This window comes from Microtus oregoni, unplaced genomic scaffold (assembly GCF_018167655.1).
Source record: "Microtus oregoni isolate MIOR12 unplaced genomic scaffold, Mior012 000012F_ref0000307, whole genome shotgun sequence".
Classification (NCBI taxonomy): domain Eukaryota; kingdom Metazoa; phylum Chordata; class Mammalia; order Rodentia; family Cricetidae; genus Microtus; species Microtus oregoni.
Window position 1 is genome coordinate 35,773,759 of NW_024543071.1, and position 16,890 is coordinate 35,790,648.

Sequence of the window (16,890 nt, forward strand, 5' to 3'; positions counted from 1 at the left end):
CCAGGGAGTAAAATGGGGTGGTTTGAATAGGTATGGCCCCATAGACTTACATGTTCTGGGGCCAAGGATGCTATAGTGTCATACTGGCTACACAAGCAGCAAGGATCAGTGCTGTACTAGGTTAAATATATTTATTACACTGTATTTATATCATCATTTTAGGGTGTACTCATACTCATTAAAACACAACATTAACAGTAAGATAGTATGCTGTGTTATGCTGGCAGCCCTCTCGTGGGTCCTATAATTACTGTCTCTCTTGGTTTTACCAAGAGGCCACATCAGGTGACTGACCGAAACTGTCTAATTACTCTGCCATGTTTGGAAAATGACAAAATTGCCTAATGATTTGCATTTCCCTGATGGCTAAGGATGTTGAATATTTCTTTATGTGATTCTTGGCTATTTGAGATTCCTCTGTTGAGAATTCTGTTTAGACCTGTACCCCATTTTTAATTGAATTATTTATTTTATTTTGATGCCTAGTTTCTTGAATTCCTTATGTTTGGATATTAGCCCTCTGTCAGATGTGGGTTAGGTGAAGATGTTTTCCCATTATGTAGGCTGTTGTTTTATCCTTTTGACAGTGTCCTTTACCTTATAGAAGCTACTCAGTTTCATGAAGTCTCATTTTGTTAATTATCTATCTTAGCGCCTGTATTACTGGTCTTCTGTTCAGGAAGTTGTCTCCTCTGTCAATGCTTGCACAACTATATTCATAGCAGCTTTATTTGTAATAACCAGAAACTAGAAACAACATAGATGGCCCTCAACTGAAGAATGAATAAAGAAATTGTGATACATTTATATAATGGAGTATTACTCAGATGTTAAAAAAGGATGGAACTAGAAAGTTCATCCTGTGTGAGGTAACCAGATCCAGAGAAATGAATATGGTATGTACTCACTCATGAGTGGACATTAGCCGCAAAGTAAAGGAGAAACATGCTACAGCCCACAGACCAAGAGAAGCTAAGCAACAAGGAGAACTTAAGGGGGATGCATGACTCTCCCTGTGAGGGGAAAGAGAATGGATATTGCCAATGGGTGGGAAGAGGGGCCTGAAAGGAGGGATGGGGATGGGAGCAGAAGAGATCAGGTTGGGGGAGGATGGAAGGAGAGAGTACTGGGACAGACAGCTGGAATCTGGGGGTGTCGCTAGGGATGACCTAGAAACCTAGAGCAATAGAAACTCCCAAGAATCTATGAGGGTGACCCTAGCTAAGACTCCTAGCAATGGGGAGCATGGAGCCTGAACCAGCTATTTCCTGTAATAGGCAAGACTTCTAGGGGAGGGACTGAGACATCAGCCCGGTCACAAACCCTTCATCCTACAATTTGTCCTGCCTACAAAATGTGCTGGGTGTAAAGATGGCACAGGAATTGGGGGAATGACCAACTAATGAGTGGCCCAGCTAGAGACCTATACCCTGAGGGCCGAGAACCAGAGGTGAGATACCACAGAGACCTAGGATAGAACTAAACACAACCAGCAAAAACAAAACTCAATGAAATGGCTCCTAATGATATTCTGCTATTCTCATAGACTAGTGCCTCGCCCAACTATCATCAGAGTGTCTTCCCCCAGTGCCTTAGTGTTTCTATTGTGAAGAGGCACCATGGCCACGGCAACTCTTAAAAGGAAAATATTTAATTGGGGTTTCAGAGGTTCAGTTCATTATCATCATGGTGGGAAGCATGCCGGCATGTAGACAGACGTAGTGCTGGCTACACCTTGTTATGCAGGCCACAGGAAGTTGAATGAGACACTGGGTGGTATCCTGAGTATAGGAAGCCTTACAGTGACACACTTCCTCCAACAAGGCCATACCCTCTCCTGCAAAACCACACCTCCTAATAGTGCATCCCCTATGAGATTACGGGGAATAAAAACATTCAAACTACCACAGCCAGCAACTGATGGGAACAGATGCAGAGACCCACAGCCAAATATTAGGTAGAGCTTGGAGAGTCCTCTGGAAGAGGAGGATGAAGAATTGTAGAAGCCAGAGGGATAAAGGAAACCACAAGAAAACCCATAGAACCAACTAATCTGGGCCCACAGGGGTTCAGAGAGACGCAACCGACAACCAGGGAATCTACATGGGCCTGACCTAGGTCCTCTGCATATGCGTTTATCTGGTTGGCTATAAAGGAGTATTTTGGTTACAGAGCTAAGGGAAATCCTGCTGGGGCTGAGTCTGGGTTACGTGGGAAGAGCTGAGGTAACTGATGAGTTATACCTATGATGGGCATTGGATTGGTTGCAGGTGTTATGTAAGCCTCATACATTGTGACTCAGACCTATGGAGAAGGTTATACCTGTAACTTGAGGGTTAGCTGCCTTGAATACAAGTCCATACCGTCTGTAGCTGGGTCTTCCTCAGGGCCTGGCTAAACAAGTTCACACATACTGAGGACGGGATGGCAACTGACAAGGTTTGCTCACGCCTAGGTACCTTGATGATGCTCTGGCAGGTGGACAGGGGCAGGCCCACCAGGCTGGTGCCGTTGATGGACATGATCTGGTCCCCTATGTTCAGCTTCCCTGACTTCTCGGCAGGGCCTCCGTGCATCATGTTGGCAATGATCACAGTGGGGAGAATGGATCCCCAGCCTGACTCTACAATCACAACTCCCAGGATTTCTCCTTTCTGTTTCTCTATGAAAACCTGGAAAAAGAAAAATATGTAGCAAGCTCTTATCAGCAGCTGTACGGGACAGGTATTGGAGCTGGTCCCCTCCCCTCGCCCCCCCCTCCCCCTTGAGGGGAAAAGATACTTTGTTGTAGCATGTTGTGTTCTGGCAAATAAAACTTGCCTGGAGATCAGAGGGTGGCGCTAGCCATGAGTTAACCATAGAAGTCTGGAGGTCTGTACAGACAGACAGGAAGTGGTAAGGTGGGGTGGAGGCAGGAGCTTGGCCCCCTTTTGGTCTGAGCAGTTGGAGAGGTAAGAGGTGACTGTAGCTGGTCCTTTGCTTCTTAGGTCTTTCAGCTTTTACCTCGATATCTGACTCTGGGTTTTTATTATTAAGACTAATTAGGATGGCTCTTCAATGCTTCTTGGAGGATGCCAGTCCAGGTGGGTTCCTGTCTTCTCTACACTCTGTGGCATCTGGAGTCTGTAGGAAACCACTTCACACACAATCCCCCATCTAGACCCTGGAATTCACCCTCATTTCATATGACCAATGTGGCCTCACACACAAATACAAGGGGCACCACGCTTTTCTGTTTTAAAACATCGGTTGTCCTATGTAGTGAGAGCTTTGGTGGCCTGTTACACTAATCCACAAGTGGATTTTGGGTTCTATGCACAGGTTTTCTTATCCCACAATGCTCTGCAAAGTATTTCCAGTATTCAAGAGTTGGGAGTGATAAATACACGAAGCACGAGGCAAGGCAGGAGAGGAAACGGACTGATGCTGAAGTTGCCATGGCCAAAAGGCTGTGGTGCACACAGGAAGAATAGATCCCAGACATACAGGGTGTGTTTGTGACCTCGGGTGGCTGGCGCAGAAGCAAGTGGTAGGACTGGACACCTATATATATGGAGGTGTGCAAAGAGGCCACGGAAAGAAAGACCCTTTTGGAAGTGTCCGGTGGAGTCTGATGTGTATGTACTGGGAGCCAGCAAAGCTACTGTCGTAGATGCTGCCCTCTCCTCCCAGCAGCTCAGGGAGCAGCGGGCCCCTTTCCTGAAGCATCTCCCACAGCCGAGTGGGACACTGGAGTGTTCCCCATATCTATATTCCTGTGCTGCGGTTCTAATCTTAGTGCCTCCACATGGAGCAAAGGTAAACTGAGCAACCCAGCTAAACTGAGGACATTCGAGCGTGCTCCGATCCAGTGTGACTGTTGCTCTTCTGGGCACTTGGGAGGTGACACAAGGACATGAGGAGAAGAGGCCATTTGAGAGCCAAGGAGAGAGGTGTGAACACAGCCCTTCTTCCCAGCCCCTGGGACTCAGGCTTACCAACACTTCAGCCTAGAACCGAAAGGCAACTCCTGTCTGTTGCTGGAGCTGCCTAGCCTCTGGGGCTACGATGGCAGCCCTAGTCCCATTCCAGGTCAGTATGGGACAGAGGGTACACCTACCTCCAGGTCTCCTGCCCTGTGTTTCAGAAGGAAGGTCATGGCCAGCAAGACCATACTCCTCCTCAGTACCCCCTCCACTCCCCATTTGCTCTTAGTGCAGGCTTCCATTGGACCTCTTGATCAGGAATCCTCTTCTAGGCTGTGATCCAAGGAGCCTGACTCAAGACACCTAACGGGTCCAAAGCCCACATTCTCATTCCAAGTTCTTTTTATCTGGAGGCTAAAATCTTTCTGGATGTTCAAATTGGCACACTGTCTCTCTTCTCCTGTGTTTACTTGCTGCTCGGATTGAGTCACCTCCTTCCTGATGTCCCAGAACTCTGTTACTGCTCCTTACCCCTCCACTCGCTGCTGCCCCTGAATATGGCAATGACCTACAACTCCAGACCACCTTGGTTGACCCTGTCTCCCTCCAGACACTCCTGCGGAGCTCAGTCTGGAACATCAGAGGGAGAGTGCCTATCGTATGATCACGTGATCTCTGTTTTGCCAAGCGCAGCTGTCTTTCATCAGTGCTTGAGCTGGCACACCACTGGTCATTTTCAGGTCCTTTTCCCAGATCATGGGCTTTGTAAGGACAGAGGTCAGGCCCTGTATCCACACCTATAGAATTCCCTCAAGGGGTAGAGATGTGCAGCCTATCATTTATCCTTGTTTTCCAAAGTACTTGATGACAGGGTCCCCTGGGAGGAGCCACAGAATGCCCTGCCAATACCACCGTTTCTAGCCTCTCCTTCCACAGCAGGGCTGCCCCACCCGATAGGACCCCAGCCCACTGGCTCAGCCTGGGAACAAGTCCTGGGAAGTACCTACATCTTTGCAGTTTTCCGACTTGGAGAAGTGGATCAGGTCATCGTTGTACATGTCCTGGGTGTTGAGCAGGTCACTGTACTCCTTCTGGCTGAGGTCTTCCGGGTTAATCCCATTGGCCCTGAGGAATTCCTGGTACGCCACACTGAATGCCTGCCCTATGGACTGTGCGATCAGCTGGGCCTATAGCGGCAGCATAGGGGAAGACAGCAGTGAATGGGGGAGTTCCTGGTACATGTGCCCCTGGAAGATTCCTTGTGGCATTTGAGGGTTCTAAATAGCAGGCCACTCAGCCATTCTATATCAGGGCACCAGTGCCTACCAGGAGCTATTTGAAAACAAAAATCAGTATGTTTCTTATGACTGTACCCATAAGGGAATCATTGGTACTCAGTAGACAGGAGTCAGAGATACTGGACATCCTACTATAAAAAGGACAATATGCAATGGCAAATTCATTCTACATCCGGTATAACTTTTGGATATCTCACTGGACATTGATTATATTTAACACCTGTTTCTTTCTAATCACTGTATCCATGGCTAGATTCTGGTTTCTGTTTAAATTCAAGGACTCATTGGGTGGCCCTGGCTACCCTGCACATTTTAAGAATAATACTATGCAAAGTGAAGGAAGCTGGTCCTTTGGGATTTTATAAGTAAGTTTCACATCTTTCAAAATCACCCACGTCATTTGTGGCCATGGCACGAGTTGTCAATGATCACATCCCTGTCAGTGGCGCATGGAGACTCTGCTTGTGCTTACAGGTATGCATTCTTGCCTGACCCTCCGAAATGCCCAGTAGAGAGTATCTACAGTATTGCATCAAATACAGTACAGTTCTCACAGCAAAACTTAAGTAAGCAGATGCCAACCTCTGGCTGCTTCATGCTACTGTTTGGAATGGCCAAGTCCACACATTTAAAGTATCATGACTTTATCTGAACCTCTTTTCCTTTTTCATTATACTTATGGCTATAAATTATTTTGTAGAAAATTAAGGGAATTGGAGACATGGCTCAGTGGCTAAGAGTGCTTGCTGAATAACCATGAGGACTGGACTAAAATTCTACCATTAATGTAGCAAGCTGTGCATGCCTATAATTTCAGCTTCAAGAGGGTGGCAGAGGTAGAAAGCCTGCCGACCTCCAGCCTAAGTGAGAAAATGTGAACCCCTGACTGTGGCAGAGACCCTGCCTCAGAGGCATAGGTGGAAAAGTGAGGGCGGATGTACCCAACATCCTCTTTTGGTCTTTGTGCATACACAGACACCCTGTACCTGCTTGTTCATGGGGTGACCCCAGCCCAGCCCAGCCCAGCCCATCCCTCAGCTAGGGAACAATACACTTGCTCCAGATTATAATGAAACTGAAGTCACTAGGATCTTTCTGCTCTTCTCTAGTGGAGCTGAAAAATAGAGGAAGAAAGCCCTTCTTATAAACTCTATGCTAGATGGAGGTAGGAGGGGTCCTACGAGGACCCTACAGGCTGGTGAGCCTTTTCTGGCCTGCCCGAATCAGGAGCCTAAAGATTCTACAATTTTATTCATGAACTTTCCCGGCCCCACTTATTTCTCTTGTGCTGCATCCTGCCACAGCCCTAGAGCACAGTGCAAAGGGAGTCAGGAAGAGACATTGCTGCTTAAGGCTTGAAGATCAGTGTCAGCATCTCCTGGCTTCCTGGTCTGCCTTGGCCTCCTCACTTATTGAGGAAGGAAATTTCTTGCAGCTAGGTAAGCAAGTCCCAGAAGGGACGGTGCCTGGGGAGGTCAGGAGCTAGTGCCGTGCAGAGCCATCGTAGATGAAGGGGCGCCTCTCTGTGATCACATCTGTCTTCATTTGACCTCACCTCCTGTGAGAATGGGGTCAGGAATCCTGGACTGCTACTGACCAGGGAACATTTTCATAAGGTCTGGACCTAGGGGGTGATGCTCCCGTCCTTGGGCTGTGAGGAACAGGGACACTAACTGTGATAGCAGGACAGTTCTATATAGCTCTGAACTTTTCTCTGCAAACACTCTGGTGCCATGAAGACCTGCTTAGACTGGCAATCTGGGTCTCTCTCTTTCAAAGCTGCTGGCTCTTCCTCCCCAAGCAAACTTGGCACTCTCCTGCTTCAGGGCCTTTGCACTTGCTATTTCTCATTTTATTCAAGTCTCTGCACAAATGTCACCTCCTTGAAGAAAAAAATGTATTATGCCGAATAGCCTACCCGAACAAGTCCTGTCCTCTGTGCACTGACCCCATCTTGTATTTCAGCAAAGCACTCCCCATGTCTGATTTACTCTATCTTCTACCCCTTTAGTCTGCACAGAGTAACGCTCTACATCTGCAGTTCTAGAACAGTGCCTGGCATACAGCAGGTGCTCAATAGATATGTTTACTGTATGATGAGCCAGACTGACTCAGGTCCCGAGAAACTGGCCACCTAGTGACTATCGAGGTCACCCAGAGGAGGTTGGGGAAGGCAGCCTTACGTCCTCAGACTCAAAGACATGGCAGATCATCTTGTACTGTCTTTTTCCATCCTGGGATGGGTGAGAAGCCTCCACATTCTCTTGAGAGTTGGAACGGGGCATCCGTCTGCGGGCCATCAGCACGACAATGTTCCCAATGTCTGCGATGTAGGAAATGGTCCTCAGGGGGTGATCCATCATAGGCTCCTAGGGGTGAGGGACAGGCAGGTGAGTGGCATGTAGGACATAAGAGCTTAGGAGATGGTATCTTCTTTCCTCACACAGGCTGAGGATGGAACCCAGCTGGGGTAGGATAGGACAACGCTCTCACTGCCAGATCTCAGACCTCTGAATTGAACTCCCAGGCCTGAGGCATTTTCCTTGGCCAGTGAAGAAGAGGAGATATGTTCAGGAGAAAAAGAAGAAATATTAAACATTTCACACCTTGTAGAATCTCTGGTGGTGAAGCTGAAAAGATAAAATCTAAATGCCAGTGTGTGTGGCTGTGGCTGTGGGTGCGCGCGCGCGCGCGTGCGTGCACGTGTGCGCGTGCACACACACACGTATGCTGTACACTTTTTAAATAGAATTCCTTAAGGCTAGTGAGTCCCTCCTCCCAGACAACTCATTTGAGTGACAACACACATATTCTGCATTTTCCTTTGTGCTTGAAGAAATTAGCCACAGTCCTACCTAGCATCAGCCTTTTGTGAACCAAGTTCTTTGTTTTTGACTGAAGCCCCGAGTGAATGTGTATCACTGACATGAGCACAGCTCCATCAAAGATCCCAACATCTCAGATCCAGGGGGTTGCCAAAGCCTTCTCCTGGTCCATGTGTCAATGTTGACAAAATACGAGCAGAGAATGTAGAACCCAGCTTTGCCCTCCCCAGTGTTTACAGCCTGGGACTGCTCCCCTAAAGAGACTTCCTGCTGCTTCCTTGTTCAGATGTAGAAAATAAACACACTGAGTTTCTAGGCTGCCACTGGTTCATCTGCATCAGAGCACCTGGCCCACCAATCCCAGCTGTTCTGTATGTGTGTGCCTCCTTTCTTAATTCACCCAGTCAGGTTTCCAGAATCCAGCACACAGGTTACAGCAGTCCCACACCACGGGAAAGCCACTTTAGAGGCAGCGGAGTCTATGTTAGAATAACCCCACTGACCTTTACCCCTGAGAAAGGTGGGAGCAAGCTGGTACCTGTGTATCTGCATTCAATACTTTGATCCTCTGCGTAGAAATGAAGAGATCCACCTCAGTCATTGGCTGAGATTCACCTTCAGGAGCCTAGGAAGAAAGTGCATCAAAAGAAGTTTGATTATATTACCTGAACCCAGGGGCATGGGAAAAGGTTAGCTCACACACTGGGTTACCAAGACACAGTCACCAGAACGGCAACACAGACTCAAGGGTTAAATTTCCAAAGCAGAAGGTACTACAGAGAGGATGGACACATGGGCAAGAGTTAGCATCTCTATGTTACAGGGGAAATGTGGGGTCCCCTCTGCTGCTGCCTTACAGTGGCAGTCACTGCAGTAGATTAATCTGACATGGTGACAAGTGACCCTTTCTGCAAGGGTTTTGGGGGTTAAAGAGTAAGAGCAGGTAACTCACAGTGACCTTGGAATGGTCACTCAGTTTACCCTGTCAGAGCTGACGGAGGGCAAGGTCTGTAGTAGGTACAAATGAAGCCACTGCATGCGGTTCTGGTAAGAGAGTCTTCATGTTCACACATCACCACAGCAACAGAAGCAGCTGCCTGCTCCTGCAGCCACCCCATTCCAAAAGAGCCCCCAATGCCTCACATCCTCGGAGTAATTTACAAATACCTAGAAGCTCTGCAATCCCAAAGGGCAGCCTGGCTTGTTTAGGGCTGAACCCTGCACATGTGTGGTTATTAGCGAGTTTTCTGTTTTTGCATCCAGCAATCTGAGAAATCCTCAAATCAAATGTACTGCAATTGGGTAGTCCCAGGTCCCTGCCACATCATTGCTCCTGAATGGCTGCAGCTTCCACACTAGAGGATTCATTTAGCATCTCCAATCTGCTCCCTGTCGTTCCTCTGAAGTGAAATGACCAAATGAGCAACAGAAAATGGCCACTTGAGGCAACTAAGTTTGGAGAAAGGCTGGCTTATGGAGCGATTCAAAACGAAATTGGAACAAAAAACTTGCTGGATGCAGAAAACAAAAACACGAAATCATAAAAAGGCAAAACGTAAAAGAAAAGGACAGGCGTAACACCAAGGGATGAAGTTGTTTGTACTGCACCTTCTTCCTGCTTTTGGCTAATTTCTGGGCCGTCTGCTTAGCATGGAACAAACAGAGACAGGAGAATAGTTAGAAAAGAGGAACTGACACGCTAGCACGGCTCAGGGGCGTAAGGCGCGTGTGGAGGAAGACGGGCTTCAACACCCCACTTCACGGGGACAGAGTCTTACTGCGAGTGCTGGGGACAAGGGCGAGAAGGGACTTCTTATGCTTCACTGTAATTTGCCATTTTAAAGAATCTCCTCTTGGTTCTGTTTTTATTGAACACCTGATTTGTTATTTCACTGATTTCAGCTTACATTTTAATTTCTAGTTAAGTTTTTTGGGAGCGACTTGCTGAATTTCCACTCAGCTTCCGATAAAAACCTACAGCTGTCCCAACTTTCCTCTCCTACAAAGGCTTTGGATCCCTCTCTCGGGCTGCTTTAGCTGTATCGCTGTTTTGTGTGCTGCAATGTCTTCACTGCCACGTTACAGCACTTCAGCTGTGACTTCTCTGAACCCTCGATTAGCGTTCCGCTAATGATTTCAACATATTTGGATGTTTTCTAGCTCTTCTCTTAGCATCAGTTACGAGATGAATTTTACTGTGGCCTGAGGACACATTATGTATGATTTCAGTCTTTTTGAGAGTTGCTGAGTCTTAAGTATTATGATCTAGCACGATTGATGCTGGTGAACGTGCCATAAGCACTGTAAAGTAAGAATTCTCAGTCGTCAGTTAAGATAACTCTCAAATGGGTTTGTGCATGTGCCTTGCTTGTTCTAGCAGCTTACCGACAAAGGTGTGTTAAATCATCAGCTGTGGCTCTCGACTTGTCTTTGTATTGTGTCTGTTCCAGAGCTGTGCTTTCTCTGTTTTGTAGCTGTGTTATAGAGCATATATATATTGAGGGTGTTATGTCTTCCTGTTGAATTAATCCTATCATTCTCCCCCTTTATTTGTAGCAATAATTTCCTCTTATACATTTTCTAAGATAAATATAGTTTGTATCTAATGAAAACGGACATATTTCTTCTTGTACTTATAATTAAAAGATAGCATAGTTAATAAAAGATTTTCAGATCCAAATCTCTGCTCTGCTACCTACTATCTATGTGATTTTTAGCAAGCCACTAAACACTTCTATGCCTTAGTTTCTCTATGTAAAACAGGGATTAAAATGATCTCTCACTGAACTGTTTTAAAAGATAAATGAACACACAAACACCTCTGCAAAGAGCACTGGCATTATGTCTGTGTCTGCGCTGCACAGCTATACTCTACACTTGCAGGTGCAGTTCTTCAGTTGTATGTTACAGTTTATGTGAATGTGAGGCAGGGGCCCAACTGTGGAAGGTGTTTAGATGGCTGCGGGGTGGGGAAAGCTGTGTCACTCTGATGGGTGCGTAAGGCTGGGTATTGTGATGGGTTGGAGGGGGCGTGAGGCTACACTGCTGTGATGGGTGTAGGGTGGGAAAGCTGAGGTGTTGTGATAGCTACAATGCCAGCGAGTAAGGCTGTCTAGTTGTACCAGGTGTAGGTGGATAAGGTTTGGCTGTTGTGATGGGGTGGGTGGGTGGGTAAGGCTGGGCTGTTGTGATGGGTGGGCGGGTGGATAAGGTTTGGCTGTTGTGATGGGTGGGCGGGTGGGTAAGGCTGGGCTGTTGTGATGGGTGGGCGGGTGGGTAAGGCTGGGCTGTTGTGATGGGCGGGTGGGTAAGGCTGGGCTGTTGTGATGGGTGGGCAGGTGGGTAAGGCTGGGCTGTTGTGATGGGCGGGCAGGTGGGTAAGGCTGGGCTGTTGTGATGGGCGGGTGGGTAAGGCTGGGCTGTTGTGATGGGCGGGCGGGTAAGGCTGTTCTCTCAATTCCTTAGTACTTACCTGGTAGAAAAACTTTGCTCTCAGCAATGCATTTCTATTTCACTAGGGATTAAACTGTGTTGTTTGCATTATCCCACAGTGGAAACTGGATGAGTCAGCCCTTCAGATAGCACATAGCTAATTGCTGGTACCCAGGAAAGAGGACAGCCACACTCCCACACAGCTTCCCCGCCATTCTTCTGGCGGTGACAAGTCTGAGGTGAGCAGTCTGCTCTGAAGATTCATGGAGGTGTTTTGCTAACCACCCCTGTCAATGGTGTATTTCTGCACCCGACAAGGCCCTAGGCAGATGTGGTTATGCACCACTTAGATGCATGTGGAGTGAGCAGCCTTCCTTGGACGTTCTGACCTGAGTCAGTTTTCATCTGCCTGCTAACATCTCCTCTTGGATCTTTCCTCGGCCTCTCTTGAAATGACATGAAATGGCCCAGGAATTCCTACTCCTGTTGGTGTTAAAAGCCCAAAAAAATTCTTCAACTCTAGGCAACTGTCACCAATAAAATCCCCAGGTTCTATTGTTTTCTTCTCTTTTCTGGAACTACAGAAAGATGAGGAAGACAAACTGAGTTTCAGGACAGGTATTCAGCATGGTTTTCACACAGTTGAAGATATTTTATGCAGACAGAGCAATACCATCTTGAAATCACTTAGATTTCTAAGTATTCTGCGCCAAATAATAACATTTAGATGCAACATTGAAAAGATGAGCGAGCCAGTGCCTGGATGAGAGATTGGAAGAGGCTGATAGAAACCTCCAGAGACCAAGGATGGCAGGACCCGGAGAAGAACTGTGTCCCTCTCCTCTTCCAGTCTCAGTGCGTTACCAGGCACTTGCCAATGACAGCCCCTTTAGGTGGGTCACGCTGTGGGGAGGGCCTTGGCTGCCTACCTATTCTTTACCCAGCTAGCATCTCTTGATTTATGGGTCTATGCCAGGGGCCGTCTAACCTTCACAGGTCACTTCAAAGCTCACAGCGCCCTGTGAGGAAGGGACTATGGTAAAACATTCAAAAGAGGGAAAACAAAGCACAGGAAGGCTAGGTAATCTGCCCAGTGTCACACAGCAGTGAGGTGGCAGAGCAGGGATTCAGACCCAGGTGATCTAGCCCTATGTCTATTCTTCCTTGTGCAGCTAGGTAGGCTTTTCTTCTGGAATGCCTTGACTTCCCATAAAATGGGGCTAATAACACCTACCTCCGAGTAGTCCCTACACTCCAGTCTGAGCAGTGAATGAGGCAAAGGCCCTGTGGGTGCCAGCAGCAATCTCTCTACTGATCTCCTCAAGTAAGCCAGGAAGGGTTATGACTCAGACAAAGCCAACAGCGATAGAACATTTGATGCTACAATGAAACTATAATTTTTGATATTTAAAAGAAGTCACAAAAGAATGGCAAAACATGAACTCTGGGACAGACTAGTAAAGACAGATTAAAAAATGGAAACAAATGATCTGAACAAAAACGTGCGCAGCACACACTCCCTCGACAGCATTTGTGATGTCGCTGCATCAGCCTCACAGATAAGAGTGAGGATGGAGATGAGGACATCGCCCTGTGTGTGGACACCCACGGCCTCTGTGCCTCTGCTGAGAATAAAATGGGATCCTGGGAGAAAGGATGACAAGGGAGCTAGCATAGGCTTCAGTCACAGGCCCAGAACATCAGAACACGGGACCAGACTCTCATCAAAGGTCTCTGCCCCAAATCGTTCTAAGGCACTGTCAGCAAGACTGTAGCAGGGCGCACACCATAGTCCCGATAGTCCTTGCTTGAATGGGTGGGAGCTACTGTGTAAATAATATGAAGGGCGTTGGAGTATGGTGGGTTCTGACCATCACTTGCTATTCTAGTCACATGTTTTATGTCCCCAGGGGTTTTCTAATCTGTCAATACTTTTTCAAAATCATCCCTATTGATGCATTAACTTTCTGTTGAATCACTTATGTTTCCATATTTATCTTCGCAAACAACCGACTCTTGGCTTCACTGATCTTTTGTATTGTTTTATTTCTGGTCTTTGTTATTCTGGGCTTAGTTTAGTTTTTACTTTTCTAAGTCCTTGAGATACCCTAACAGGGTGTTTGCAAAGTTTCTATTGTTTTTTCAATGTAGGCACTCATAAATGTAACCTTAGGGTATTTAATGCATCTCACAGTTGTGTTGTATTTATTTCTATTATAATTTGTTTGTTGAGAATTCCACCTATGTGTACAATGGGGATGTAACCAATGCCCTCCTTTCCCCAGTAGCTTCCCTTCCTAACTGCTTGTCTTTCACTGTTTTTTTGTTTTTTGTTTTTTTGAACTTACTGTCTAACTAGTGCTGCCCATATGTGCACTGGTGTGGGGCCCTGGAGCATGGGAAACCTACCAGGAGCCACACTCCCTGGGTAGTTTGAATAAAATGGCCCCCAAAGGATCATATGTTTGAGTACTTGGTCACCAGTTGGTAGACCTATTTGGGAAGGATTAGGTGGTGTGCCATTGGGTACAGTCTCTGAGATTTCAAAAGACTCACGGCATCCTCAGTGTGCTCTCTGCCTCCTGCTTAGGGTTTGAGATGTGAGCTCTCAGTGCCACCACGCCTTTCCGTCACCATCCTGGACTCTACACTCTTTGTGACTGTAGGACTGATTAAATGCTCTCTTTGGTAAGTTGCCCTGGCCATGTTGTTTTACTACAGCAATAGAAAAGTAGCCACTGTACCCTCCAAGAAGGATTTCCCTCCTCTAGCAGTTACCAGCTGCCAATCTGAGAAAAGCACTAATTCACCTCTCAATTCCTCAGTGATCCACTGCCCTGTGCTGTCCTATGTCTGGTTCACCTGTTAACTGGTTTCTAGTTTCAGCAATCATTGTGATCAGAAAGGATCTAGCATATAATTTAAATGTTTTTATCTTTGTGACTTAATTCATAATCTGTTCCAGAGAAATCCTAAACTGAGGAAAATGTGCTCTGTAACTATGAGGTGGATGATTCTATAAATGTCATAGGATTTATAACTTGATTATGGTATTAATTTGACTTTCGGAGGAGGTCTGGATGAGCTATCCATTAACCAAGTGGAGTGTTGAAATTCCACACTATTTCCGTATTGGAGCCTCTCTCCACGTGTCATAATGTTTGTCTATGAAACTGGATGCTATAACATTAGGTGCACATTAACTTATAATTATACCTTACTATTGACCCTTCATTATCACATGGCGACTGCCTTTCTCTCTTCTTATTGTCTCAATGTCTATTCCTATAGATGGTTATTGCTGCTTATTTCAGGCTCCTTCACCTGGAGTGTCATTTTGCATTTTGCATCTTTCCCATTTTGGTTTCTGTGTAATTACTTGTCAAGTGAATTATTAGCATGCAGCGTACTGGTGGCTCATGTCTTTTTTTGAAATCCATTCACCAAGTCCCTTAAGTTTTAATGGGAAAATTTAGTCCATTCACATCTGAGGCTATTATTGATAGGTAAGGATGTCTTCCTGTCATTTTGATGTTTTCATGGGTATGTGGCAGGTGCATGCACATATATATCTGTGTAGTGTGTGAGGATGGAGGGTAGAGGCTTCCTCAGTCACCCTATATACTGAGGCAGGGCCTCTCAGCTGAACCCAGAGCACACTGATTCAGCTAGTCAAGCTAGTCTGCTTGCCCTGAGAAACCTGTCTCCACTTTCCTGGTGCTGGGGTACAGACAGACAATTACATGGTTGTTCAGGATCCAAACTCGGGTCTTTGCACTGTGTGGCAAGTGTTTTCCCCAGTGAGCTGCTGGTCATAAATCAGTTTTGCTCATGTTATCTTGGGAGGTCTTATTTTTTCTCCATTTCTGGGGTAGTCTTGTTTAGTAGAGTAATTCTGGTTGATTTTTTTTTCAGAACTTGGAATGTGTTATTCCACCCCTTCACAGACTGCAGGACTCCACATGAGGTGTCTCCTGCTATTTTAATGAGTGTAAGGTAGAAGTGACTGGGTGTTTTTGTCCCCTGAAGACTATAAAATTACTTCTTAGACTTTTGACAGTTTGACTATAATGCTGGGGTGAAGATCTTTTCTGGTTAGGTATATTAGACATTCTCTAGATCTTATACCTGGATGATCATATCTTCCCAAAGATTAGAGAAGTCATGGAATAATTTTTCTGTGTCCTTAACCAATGATAGAGAGATTTATTCCCTTTAGAGTGTTATAAAGATTTTCTTCACTTTAATTTGTATGAGACAGTCTTGCTATGTAGTCCAGGCTGCCCTCCGGTCCTCAGTTCTCCTGATTAGCATCCCAGTATGGAGATTACAGGGATGCTGGGATTATGGCAATATACAACCACCCGTGGCTTGCAAAGATCCCGAGTGCACTTTTCTCTTTTCCCTTTCCCTCCTCCGCCTTCTTCCTGTGGGGTTCTTGTTTTTGTTGTTGGTTTGTTTGGTCTAAATGAGATATTTAGGAAACCTGTTTTCAAATTCAGATGTTATTTCTTCCACTTGATCAAGTCTGTTGATATTTTCTGGTTAAACATTCTCTTTCATTCCAAGATATCTATTTGATTGTTCTTGAAGATCTCTGGTGAGTTTCTCATTCTTGTCCTTCTTTGTCTTCCTAATTTCATGTTTTATAAATATCCTCTTGTATCTCACTGAGCTTCTTTATATCAATTTTAAAATTCTTTATCAGGCATTTCATCCATTCTGGCTTCTTTGGAATTTGTTGCCGAAGAGAGACACTTGTGCCCCTACACTGAGGTTTCTGCATCTCGTGGGTCAGATCACTACTCCTTTCAGAGGTCTTCTAAGCGGTTTTCTCCTGACAATGAGTCGGACGTCAGTGTCCAGTATGCCAGGCATTGGCTTTATTTCCAGTTGGGCACTGTACTGTAGCCTGCCTGCAGCTTAGCTGGTTATGCGAGTTGAGGCTGCCATTAGCAGTTTAGGCAGTGCCGTGTCAACAGTAGAGTGTACGGAATGCTGTCTGGCTAATCTCGCCATGGGGCCATGGGGCCCACCCTCTCAGCCATGTGTTTCAGCTACTGATGACAGCTCTGCTACTAGTAAGGGCCTCTGGTACGACAGCCCTAGAAACGACAAGGGACTTGAAGTCTTTGTTTTAGCTCAGACACCATACAGGGAGAGACTGAAGGAACCACAGCCTACCCTCTATGCTGATTTTATCCAGTCCTACGGCACTTCTTATCAGACAAGGTATGAGGACACCAGGAAGTAGATAGGTGGGGTGACAACACCAGCTGTGGCACTCCCCTCTGCTGGCTTCTGAGAGCCAGCCCTGGAGTGGGGCCTCGGGCCCTCCTAGCTTTGCGCGTACTGGACGTCATCCAGTAGATCAGGAGTGTCTGGTAAAGTGGAAGCTTTGGCTTCAGGCTGACATCTGCTGGACAGATA

General features: G+C 46.3%; 1 protein-coding gene across 4 annotated transcripts in view; it reads right to left on the reverse strand.

Moving 5' to 3' along the window:
* The window catches only part of Apba1 (amyloid beta precursor protein binding family A member 1), a 205,302-nt gene that overhangs the window by 13,308 nt on the left and 175,104 nt on the right, over positions 1 to 16,890 (reverse strand). For 2 of the 4 annotated variants that reach the window (XM_041661009.1, XM_041661008.1), the window contains exons 6-10: positions 9,637 to 9,672; positions 8,567 to 8,653; positions 7,387 to 7,572; positions 4,913 to 5,092; positions 2,460 to 2,672 (exon numbers count right to left, since the gene is read on the reverse strand). In XM_041661009.1, coding sequence (XP_041516943.1) covers positions 2,460 to 2,672; positions 4,913 to 5,092; positions 7,387 to 7,572; positions 8,567 to 8,653; positions 9,637 to 9,672 — 702 coding nt within the window. The remainder of the gene's footprint in view (positions 1 to 2,459; positions 2,673 to 4,912; positions 5,093 to 7,386; positions 7,573 to 8,566; positions 8,654 to 9,636; positions 9,673 to 16,890) is intronic. The other 2 variants (XM_041661010.1, XM_041661011.1) reach the window with 2 other exon arrangements.